General features: G+C 34.9%; 1 protein-coding gene across 1 annotated transcript in view; it reads left to right on the top strand.

Annotated features, from left to right (window-relative positions):
- Positions 1–12,340, top strand: part of TMTC2 (transmembrane O-mannosyltransferase targeting cadherins 2) — a 539,622-nt gene that overhangs the window by 282,844 nt on the left and 244,438 nt on the right. Inside the window, exon 4 of the mRNA XM_044679175.1 lies at positions 11,108–11,222. Within this exon, the coding sequence (XP_044535110.1) occupies positions 11,108–11,222 (115 nt within the window). The remainder of the gene's footprint in view (positions 1–11,107; positions 11,223–12,340) is intronic.

Below are 12,340 nucleotides of genomic sequence, written 5' to 3'. Positions count from 1 at the left end.
CCAGAAAGGAAGGAAGGGAGGGAGGGAGAAAAACAAAGGAGGAAAGGAAAGAGGGGGGGAGGAAAAAGAGAAGGAAGGGAGAGAAGAGAGAAAGAAGGGAGGAAAGGAAAGAAGGAAGAAGGGAAAGGAGGAAGGGAGGAAAGAAAGAGAGGAAGAAGGATGGAAGGAAGGGAGATCTATTTTTTTTCAAGGCTTTTCCAGGATGAATGCAAGGTCTGGCAAGTCCTGCTAGGCTAAAAGGCCTTTCACTTTGGATGGGTCAGTTTATCTTTTCCAAGGCCACTTTAAAAAAGGGGAAACTCATTATTAGATTAGCCACAGGATGGTGAATGATTTGGCCATCACAAATCTCCAAGACCATCTACTGTCTTGTAGGGAGTTTGCAACTGGTAGAAGACATGCACACTAAGGAAATGACATATCCTGGAAGGACCTCAGCAAGAGAACACCTATTCAGATTTTTGTTAAATGTTTGAATTTTGCTTTGTTTTTTTATGCACCATATATAGGAATTAACTAGCTAGTTAAAAAGGATAAGCAGAGGACAAGGACTAGACTTGTGATTTTGCTAGAATAAAGAACTCCAAGTGATGAAACTCCTTTCCCATTGTAGGTTTCCACCTTCTCTGAATCTTGCCTTTAATAATTGCTTACATCACTAAGAGGTTAAACAACCTAACCAGTGTCAAACAACTGGTATGTGTCACAGGTAGAATTTGAACCCAGGTCTTCTTGGCATTAAGATTAGTTCTTTATTTACTGTACCATACTGTGATTATATAAATCTTTCGCCTTATAAAGTTAAGAGATGAAGGAAGTTTTAGTGCAAGTGAAGGCAACATGGTGCAGTGCCACTGAAGCTGAGTTCTGATCCTCTTCCAACCACTATACTACTTGTGACATTAGGAAAACAACTTCTCCATGCCTCTGTTTCCTCATCTGTGAAATCAGGGGTTGGACTAGATGGCTTCTGAGGTCACTTTATGCTTTAGATTATACTTATGTAGTATTATGAGGAGCTGAAAAGTGCATTTCCAACCCATTTAGATAGTGAAATGATTATAGTTTACTACAGTGCCTTGAACATAGGAGGCATTTAATAAATGCCTGTGGACTCAACTTATTTGGCATAGTCTATGAAGTGAAGGCTCAGATATTGTAGCCTAAAGAGGTAGAATTACAGAGCTCAGAGTGCTAATCAACTTAAATTAACTAGTTAAAAATAAAATAGATTCTTTAAACTCTCTCCCATTAACTAGTCATGTTAAAGGTTGTTTCCTGAGTTGAAGTCTCATTTTTGTAGCAACAGAGGTATTATAGATATTTTAACAGGCTTGAGGGCTATTAAGTAAATGTATATATAAATTTAAATAAGTATAAAATAAATGCAAATATATAAATATGTGTCTTTGTATTTTATATAATAAATTTATGCACACACAATCTTTGCCTTACTTATTGAATAGGAAGATCTCTTGGAAATTTCATGGGCAGTAACTCCAAAAACAAGATATGGATACTTTACTTCCCAGATGTTTTATAGGTGTTACTTGCCATTATTGTATGATTTTTATCATTAGAAGAAACTTCAGAATCAATATAGTCTAACTTGCACTTGAACAAGAGTTCCCCTTTCCTCAACTAATTCCTTGATAAGGAGTCATTTAACCTTTGCCTGAAATCTTCCTTTGTTGGCAACCCAACTGACTTCTCCAGGCAGCTGGATTTCACTGTTGGGCAATTCTAAATGATAGGAAGTGTTTACTTAGAAACAATTGAATCGATCTTCTTGCAACTTCTACCCATCTCTCCTCGTTTGTCATTTGAAGCCAAACATTGATTCTAATCTCTTTTCCATGACACTTCTTCTCATAATTGAAGGTGTCTAATTATCTTTCTTTACTATCATCGATCAACTCATCAGAAAGGCTATTTATTCAAGAAAGTTCTTTAAGTACCTACCATATGCTGTGTCCTAGAATAAATGAATTCCCTTGTGTTCCTAACATTTTGCAGAAAAAAATGACATTTTCTGATAGGATATATTCTAAGGAATTTCCATCTGAAATAATAATTTCTTAAAGATGATAAAACTATTTTTGTGTATATGACTTCAATAATATTGACAACTGCTTGGGAAATCCCATTGGTTTTTTGTTTTTTTGGAGCAAGAGAGAGCTAAGTGCTACAGTGATTGATATAGTGATTGTAAAACTGAATATTGAGGTTCTTCATTTAAGTATGTAAAAATAAGTGAATTGTTTATGTATGCATATATAAATAATTTTATATATATGTATGTATGCTTTTATATCTCAAGTCACTTTTCAAAGAAATATGATTAGATGTTGCTTTCTTACAACAGATCTCAGGCTCCTAATTTGGCTCCTAATTTGAGATGTGAGGGGGGAGGAGAACGTTTACTCTGTAACTAGGAATATTTGAGAATAGTCCACATATGAGAACATATTACCTGTGACAGATCAGTAAGCCACCCCAGATCTCCAGTTTCCTTCTTCATAAATAGAAGGCTTTGGATTCAGTTATTTCTTATGCTCCTTTTGAGCTCCAGATCTATGATTCTATGATACTGGAAGATTTGCTCCAAAAAACAAAAACCAATTGGACTGACATAAAATTTTTCAATATTATTGGAGTTGTGTACACAAAATTTTTTTTATCATCTCTAAGAAAGTGTGTGTGCATGTGGGCATGCGTGTGTGTGTGTGTGTGTGTGTGTGTGTGTGTGTAAGACATCTGGTGACTACTATGTGGTATACCTTCTAACTATATACTGTGGTAGGCAGTTCTAAGAATAATTCAGGTTGATTCAAACTTAATGGAATGTTGTAGCCTCATCTTCCATGTAAAGATTAGAGTAAAAATTAGAATGATCACATAAATATTTTCAATCAGGATCATATACACTTGATTAGAAATGCGGGACACCTGAGTATTTGGGATTTATTAAAATTTCCAAATGAATCACTGTGGTTTCTCATTAGGCTGTTCCTGTAACATCATATCTCTGAGGCATATAATGGAATGAGTAATGTCTGAAAATGTCTTTTATGTACTTAAAGTGAACTATAGTGTAAATAACATCAAATAGTAATGAAATTCAGTTCTCTGGGATTAAGGGATAATGACATCAATTAGCTGAGAGCAAATTTAAAAGTCAAAAACAAATCTCTGTATTGACATTTGTTTGACACAGTAGAGCAAAAAAGAAAAAAGTTTCCAGAACCAATTTATTCTTATATTTGGTCATAAAATAATTCTGTTGTTACTCCTGCTCCCCCCTCCCCCAACCCTTACTTTCCATCTTGGAATCAATATTGTGTTATTGGTTCCAAGGCAGAAGAGTGGAAAGGCTAACCAATGGGGATTAAGTGACTTGTCCAGGATCACACAGGTAGGAAGTGTCTGAGGCCAGTTTTGAACCCAAGACCTTTTGTTTCTAGGCAAGGTTCTCAATCCACAGTGCTACCCAGTTGCCCCTTGTTACCTTTACGAAAGGAATATGTAGTCAGGATATATTCTCATACTATTTTTATTCATTTGGTCGATTTTTTTAAAATAAAGATTTTAATATTGGCAACATTTTAATTACAAAGCAAAAAGACAAAAGATAACATTTTGCATTTTCCATTTCACATCCCTTGGAAACTTTGAAACTTTACTCTGTTGTAGTGGTATCAAACTCAAATAGAAATGGGAACAACTGAAAAATAGATAAGGATCCCTACTGGCTGCATTTGTCTTAGAAAACCTTATTATAATATTATCTATACTCTATTGTATTTAAAAAAAATTCCCTATTATAGTACATTAATACTGAATTCCACCCTTAGGATTGTGTGATAACTTTGATTTAGGCAATTCTTGAAGATGATAAATTTCAGAGAAAGTGTTGATCTGCATTGATTGAAAGTGTTTCCATTAAGGAGTTACCTATTTGATCAGAAACATAGGTCCAACCCCACTCCTATCCCTATTCTATATTAATCTAGCCATGAAATGATTTTGATAATTAAAATAAAACAAGACTTTTTTATTTGTTTGCTTTACTTTTTTAAAGTATGTTTTGTTTTTATTAACTGATGAAGCATAAACTACAAAGAAAGGAGAGATAACTTTAGTCCATTAAAAATGCTAGTTCTTGCCTTCTCCCTGTCTCCAATACCCCTAGTCCATTGGAAAAATAACCAGGAGAAACTATTTAGTAAATGCATACTGAATTTCAGGAGCTGGTAACCATTGGGAAATAAAGAAAAAAGAGTCTACAATTTTAGAAGCCTTCTAATAGACATTTGGACTCCTTTTCTCATTCATGATTATTTTCTCTTGTGGAAGGGGCCTTTCAAGGTTCCATCATGGTTACTTTATTAGTCTCAGGCTTGGCACATAGTAGGTCCTGGAGAAGTGCTTGCTAATCAGTCAGTTCATTAGCTTTCATTAAGGTTACATCAGCAATCCATTTAAGAGCAAATTCCCGAGTTACCATGGTTTCTGAACTTTTCCAGTTGTGGTGAAGGTGAAGGCCAGGGTGGCCCAGAGCTGTGTTTTCACTTGTGTTGGGTGTGAAAAGTTCTTTTTTTCCTGATTAATGCAGATATGTAATTTACACTCTTACAGAGTAGGTTCATTTTTAGAGGCTTAGTGAATTGACTTGTGTCACACAGGCAGCCATTGGCAGAGAAAGGGTTTGAATCCATATCTTTCTTATTTGGGGCCATCTCTCCACCAACAGGTTTTAGTTTTCCCCTCTTGTTTTGGAGTGTCTTAAAAAGTTCAATGAATATGCTCACTCTTTTTTCAGGACAAATACACAGTTCTTTGGTTGGAGAAAATTGTAGGCATCTGAAGAATCAGAGAGCCCTATCTATGTCTCTCCCATGACCTTTTCTCTTCTTTTCTTAGGATATAATGACAATTGACAGCTGGGTGAGCAAATTATTATTGCTATGCTCTTGAGTGCCCCTGAAAGTGTATCTTTAACAATTTCTTCTGCCTTTTTGAGGTCTCTGCAGTCTGTGTCCTCATTCAGAGAGAAATTGCAGGACATGAGGCACCTCTAAGTATCTGTTATAAATCCATCTTCATTCTTGTTATGATGTATTCATCCTATTCTTTCTTATTTGGATTAATTATTTTAAATTTTGTTGAAGTAAACTTTAATCCTGAAATAAAACAAACAAAAAAAGGTATTTTGCATGGTCTTATATACTGTACTATCCAAGCATGAAATAGAAGAATCCTTCCTTTATTGTGGAAGAAAGAAAAAAAATCAAGTGGAATATTTTGTTGAGACAGATTTCACTTTTCACGAAAAGAAAACTAGTAGATTATTTCACACACTATTTTATTTGTGTTATGATAGTCCTTATTTTTTTTATTTTTGTGACAGTCTCCTTATTTTGGGCAGTTAGATGACAAAAGATAGTGTTGAATCTTCCTGAGTTTAAATCTGGCCTCAAACACTTGCTGGATGTGTAACCGTGGGAAAGTCACTTAACCTTGTTTTCCTCAATTTCCTCATCTGTAAAATGAGCTAGGGAAACAAATGGCAAACACTCACTAATATTTTTGCCAAGAAAACCTCAAATGGGGTCACAAAGGGTCAGACAACTGAAAATAACTGAATAATAACTTGCAATCTTACCCTGCCTGGACCTGATTCCAAAACTGATTGGCACAACAGACTTACCTCGCTGCATTTTTTCAGTCTTGGCATATTCACTCTTCCTTAATTAGGCTGGTGGCCCTCTGCTACTGGGGCTCATCATATTGGTGATACTTGATTAACTATAGTCCTACTGTGGCTCAGGGCTGAACTTAAGCAATTTTTCAGCCTCAGCCTCATTAGTAGCAAGGACAGTGAACTTTTGCCACCACACTTGACTACTATCATAGTTATGAAAGCATTTTTCCTTAATTTTTAAGAGAATGATTTCATATGAATTTTAAACACTTTTGCTTTTCAAAAGACTTGAATTCCAGATAAGCCAAGATCCATATTGTTGTTGTTCACTTGTTATGGTTGTGCCCAACTCTTCGTGACCCCTTTGGAGTGTTCTTGGCAAAGATACAACATTGGTTTTCCATTTCCATCTGCAGCTCATTTTATAAATGAGGAAACTGAGTCAAACATGGTTAAGTGACTTGCCCAGAGTCACAGAGCTAGTAAGTGTCTGCGGCTGGATTTGAACTTGTGTCTTCCCGACTCTGTACATGTCGCTCTATCCACTATAAGCAGATTCACTAAAAGTAATCTGTTGACATATTCTTATTATAAAAATGAATTTAAAAAATAATTGTATAAAAAATTAAACTTATAAAATTTCAAAATGATACTCTTTTTATAGATATATAAGTGCATATTATTTTTTTTATTCAAAAAGATGCAAAACCAGATTAAGGCATAATAAAACCATCATTGGCCCAATAGTCAGAGGTCTTTGATTCAAATTCTCTCCTCTTTATGGTTAGTAGTACCTAAGTAATCTAGGTAAAGAAAATTAGATCAAAGTTATCATTCACTAGAGATGAAAATAGTTTTTGTTTAAATTAATTTTTCATATCCAGGTGATGAAGTTCCCTAAGGTGAAATTGGTGCTCATTTATTAAACCATAGGGAGTTTGCTTTGATCAAGATATTGTTTTTCCCACAAAAATGATGAGTATTCAAGCATCAATTTCCTGATGTATAAAATAATGTTAGACCAAATGACCTGAGAGACGTTTTCAATACTATGTCTATGACTACACAATCCTCTATACTCCTTTTTAAAAAACAAAAGCAAACATAAAAACCCCAACCCTTACCTTCCATTTTTTAATTGATACTGTGTATTGGTTCCAAGGTAGAAGAACATTAAAGGCTAGGCAATAAGGGTTCAGTGACTTGTCCAGTGTCACACAGTTAGGAAGGGTCTGAGGCCATATTAGGACCCAGGACCTCCCATCTCTGGGGATGGCTCTCAATCCACTGAGCCAGCTGCTCCTACCCTTGGGAAAAAGTAATTTGCTTCTAAAAGTAAACATAAATTGCAAAACTAAAAAGAATTCTACCCATTAAAATGCTTCCATAATGGTTTATTTATTTATTTTTAGATTTTTTTTAAAATTAGTTTCTCACTTATAGAATCATTTTCATTACCTTTTCTAATAAAGATGAAAGTGATGCATAAAATATCATAAAAAGATATCTACATAATTAATATGGTCAATCACTCACTATTGCCCCAAGTTTGGTCCCCATCAACCAAGAAGGCTTACTACTGAAAGTAGCAAGAGGAGATTCCATGGGGTACAATGAAATAAACCACTGGATTTAGAGAAGTTAAGAATCTTAAACATCATCTATGCCATTTTATAGGTAAGAAATCTGAGGCCAGTATTTTTGTATGTCCTTGGTTATTATGATATCTTCCTCAAGGGGAACTCTGTGTAAATAGTACAATATTTGACCAACCATCTCACTTTATGACACTTTATTATCTAGGACCAAACTCTTACTAAAAAGAAAAACTCCTTTCATCCCTGTCCTTTAAACCATGGGTTCTTAATCTGTGGTCTATGAACACTTTTAAGTAAAAATTTTCATAACCGTATTTCAGTGTTATTGCTGTCCTTTTTATCCGTGAACATTTTTATGCATGTAAATATATTTTCCTGAGAAATCCATAGTCATTCCTGCCAAGTGAATCTATGATACTTAAGAGCCCTTGCTTCAAACAGTGAAGCTTTCTCTTTAAAATGAAACAGAGCAACAACAAAAGCAACTCCTTTTTGGGGGGAGATAGGATAGGGCTCTTAGAATAATCTTGCTAACTTGCTAATAACTAAACTTACCAAAAAAGGGCAGCTTGTATCTTCTTTCCATTCCTTTCTTGTGATTTTAGTGTAAAGGAAGAACTATAAGGAGAGGACATGAGCTCCAAATAATCCCAATTTGATATCTTTGCTTTAATTTTGGAAGTCCCATCTAATAGACAACTATGTTATTGCCGTAACATTTAATTTCCTCCTATTGGATTTGTTGCTTAGAAGTCAACAGTCCCATTTTTCAGAATTGTCCATATCTAGTGGAATTGATAATCTGTCAATTAAATTGTCAGCCTTCGGGGGAAGGGTAGTGGTTCCCTGATTTCATTGATAGAGGCAATTTTCAAGGAGGAGACTCCCTTTACAAACTGTTTTGTAGATTGTTTGAGATGAAAATTTATAGCCTGGGATTCTGAAAGGTTTGATGACACATGTCTAAGATTTCACAGCCAGAGTTTACTGGAGCGAGGAGTTGAATCCAGGGCTCCTACACACTACACAACACTATATCTCTCCTACTTTTAATAATAACATTTCTGGGAAAGTATTCATATGAGGTTTTTCAAATAGTCAACAATGTATTTTGTTGAATAACTGTAACCAGGTTGGATGTTGTTTCCTTGGGATCAGGGCTTTTAACAAACACTTCTGAATAGTCAGTTATCTGAAACATCTTGATGTCTTCATGAAGTTGTAGCAACCAGACAACTTTGTTCTTCAATGGAATCAATCATAGAATCATAGATCTAGAGCTGAAAAAAACCCTCAGAGGACTAGTTAATCTACCCCTTTCATTTTATGTTTGAAGAATCTGAATGCCGAAGGGTCTGAGTTACTCACCAAGCTAATAGTAAGAGCACTCATTTTTACATAGCATCTTAAAGTTCATAAATATTATCTAATTTTATTCTCACAACAACCAGCCCTTCAAGGCAGGTGCTTATTATTAACTCCATTTTATAGATGAAGAAACTGAGGGAGAAAGGTTAGATAATTTGTTTGCCGTCTCACGGCTAACAAGTTTCTAAGGTCAAATTTGAACTCAGATCTTTCAAACTACAGGCCAACACTCAGCTCGATCCAATGTGCCAGTTAGATACCTTAGATAAGTAGAAGCTTATCTTGGTTCGAACAAGGGTCTCTTAATTCTGAATTGAACATTTTTCCCACTCTATTGTGTTAGTCACTCGGATTTTCTGGTTAATGTCATAAACGGACCAATTATATCAATGCAAATCATTTCTCTTATGTCCCACTTTTCAGTCACTGCCATTTTTCAACACTTCACATTTGAATTACCCTACCTTTCCCCTTTTCTCTTCTAATTATATTGTGTATTCAGTTTATTTTAAATGTTTGTTGCTGTTGTTGTTAGCTCAGCTATAAAATTGTTCACCCCTCATGTTTTCAATTGAATGGAATCGATAAACACCTTCTGTCCCAAGAGTTAATTACTAACCACTTGGAGGAAAATGAGCATTTTCCTTTCCTTTTCTGGATCTTTTTTCATAGTAGCTTAATATTTACATCTGTGATCTTTCCATTACAGTATCTTTGTGAGTGTAGTTCTGCATCTGATATATAATAAATCACACAAGTATTTGAAAGTGTGGAAACACTGACAGCATCTATTTGTCATATAAACAAAAGTGAGTGATCGTTTTACTTTTAGGTTTGTCAGCTCCTGAGAAAGCTGAAATCTGTTCAACTAAATGTAGTATTAAGAAGCAATTATCTATGAAAGAAGGCATGTTGACGAGGGAGAATTTTTCATTTTTGCTTAGAATAAACTCCTACGTGAACCACAAAGTAGACACTTCAGATCCACTCTTCGAATGGCTACTTGCTTCTTGGCAGATTTATTTTTGGTTCCCCATTAGAAGCTGCCAGCTATAACTTTAATCACATGAATATATCAGGGCACCTAGTAAAGAACTGCTGGGCTAGAACATAATAGTAGTAGTAAGAGCAGCAAACATTTATATATTACCCACTGTGGGCTAGGGCACTGAGTTAAACATTTTGCAAATATTATCTCATTTGATTTTCACAACAACCTTTGGAGGTAGATGCTCTTATTAGCTCCCTTTCTAATTGAAGAATCTGAGGCAAACAGGTTAAGTGACTTGCTCAAGGTCACACAGCTAGTAAGTGTTTGAGTCTAGATTTGAACTTAGATTTTCCAATATAGATCTTCCAGATTTCAGGTCCAGTCTTCCACCCAATGTGCCACCTAAGTACCTTAAATATATTTTATGAGGTTAAGAGAAATAAGTATTTGAGGAAAGGATATTCTGAATTTTAACACCAAAGAAAATGGAAATTTCCATACTCAAAGTAGAATGGAAAAAGAGAATTTCCTAAAAGTTATAAATCTCCATTACATGTAGCTTGCTTTTCTTTGAAAAACTGATTGACTTTGTTGCTGTTCTGTTGAGTTTGACTCTTCATGACCTCGCGGACAATATTGTCTGTGTGATTTTCTTGGCAATGATAAAGGACTGGTTTGCCATTTCCTTCTCCAGTGAATTAAGATAAACAATTTACATGTCTTGTCTGGGAATGCAAAACTAGAAACTGTGTGAGACCCGATTTGAACTCAAGTCTTCTTAGCTCTGTGTCTGTTGCTGTATCCGCTGTACCACTCAGCTCCTTCTGTTGAATCAATTCAATAAATAACTTTAAAAAATATATACTGATAACTATATAGAGAACAATTTCAGTTGAGTGATACGTACAGAAGCCAGATATGAAAGAGCTATAAGTGAGATAATTCATGAAGAGTGACTGACAAACCTTACTTAAAATGTTTATGTAAAAAAATCAGTTATTTTTAGCAAATAAATTCTAACATTTTATGATTTCTAAGGTTCCCATTTCCACAGTTTCCATTGTCTGTAGTTTCTTCATCTGTAAAGTGACAGGATTGGATTAGCTGGTCTTTGAATACCTTTCCAGCCCTAAAACAATGATCCTTGATCTTAGTTGGGAGTTCTTAGGAAAACATTATTCTTGGCCTTATAATGAATTCTACACATTGTAGATCTGATTTAAGGAATAACAATGACTTTAAATATTTTCGTATCTTTATTTTTTTCTTATCTTGGTTTCATGAAATGATAGCATACTTGAGAAAAGAATCGCCTTTTACAAATGTTGTGGGAAGGATTTTTTTTTCTCCCACCTCCACCCTGAGGTAACCTGCCAATGGTCTGACACCTTATCCCATGTCAATGGGTCCTAGCTCTTCCTAAGTATTGCTTTCTCTTCTTGGCAGCATGGGGTAACCTCGGAAATGTCCTCAAGAGCCAGAGCAAGATTTCTGAAGCTGAGAACGCCTATAGAAATGCTTTGTACTACCGTAGCAACATGGCGGATATGCTCTATAATCTGTGAGTATATACATTGTTCCCCCTTTTGGTTTGTCTGGGAAATCTGTGGTCCAGGGAATCACTGATAAAAGTTCTGAAAATGGAAATGATACTAGTTTCTGCACGATAATGGTCTGAATCTTGATACTTCTTGCACATACTGTGCCCCTTCCCCACCCTACAATGGGGGAGAAGGAGCAGGCTCTCTTTTGTTTTGGGCCATATTGTCTATATCTGGATTTCGTTTTTATTTTTGAAGGGAGAGATACATACAATCTGGAATCTACCCTGCTTAAGAATGGTCTGAGTTTCTGGCCTCAGACACTTCCTAGCCGTGTGACCCTGGGCAAGTCACTTGACCCCCATTGCCCACCCTTACCACTCTTCTGCCTAGGAGCCAATACACAGAAGTTAAGGGTTTAAAAAAAAAAAAAGAATGGTCTCAGTTAAAAGTAATAATGCCTTTTTCATCCCCAGCCTTGGGGATTTATTAAACATCATTAATGCTTTATATAGCTATACTTAGAAATCTATTGCCTACTACTCACCACAAAACTGTTGTTAAAGTCTATGATACTAGTAAATGATTAGTCTTTAAAATTCCAGGTTTCTTTGTGTTTATTTTCATATCATATTTACTAATTTTTTTCACATATATCCACACATATTTGTATATTTAAACATATTTAAGTTGAGCATTATAAATTTGAATTATGTAAGAAATAAGTTCAAAGTTATATGTGTGTAAATATATGTACATGTATACACATGTGTGCTTATGTATATATTTAGTGTTTAATCTGACATTATTCCTCCATTTTCTATGACTTATGCATATCCACCTCCAGAGAAAGAACTGACAAACAGAAATCAATGAGACATAGTTTTATATATGTATATATATATATATATATATATATATTTTTTTTTTTTTGTCAAATGAGGTCTTCTCTAACTGGGGAGGATAGTGTAAAATGGATATTTTAATGTAATAAACAAATCGATAAATTTAAATTTAAAAGATCAAAAGTATAAGAGACCAATCTAATTTAACCCTCACATTTTACACATGAAGAAATTGAGTCCCAGGGAAGCTAAGTGACCCAATCAACATCACACAGGTAGTTATGGTCAAAGGT

Source organism: Gracilinanus agilis, chromosome 5 (genome assembly GCF_016433145.1).
Source record: "Gracilinanus agilis isolate LMUSP501 chromosome 5, AgileGrace, whole genome shotgun sequence".
In the NCBI taxonomy this organism is placed as follows: Eukaryota; Metazoa; Chordata; class Mammalia; order Didelphimorphia; family Didelphidae; genus Gracilinanus; species Gracilinanus agilis.
Note: the sequence above shows the minus strand (reverse complement) of the source record. Positions and strands in the feature narration are given on the sequence as shown.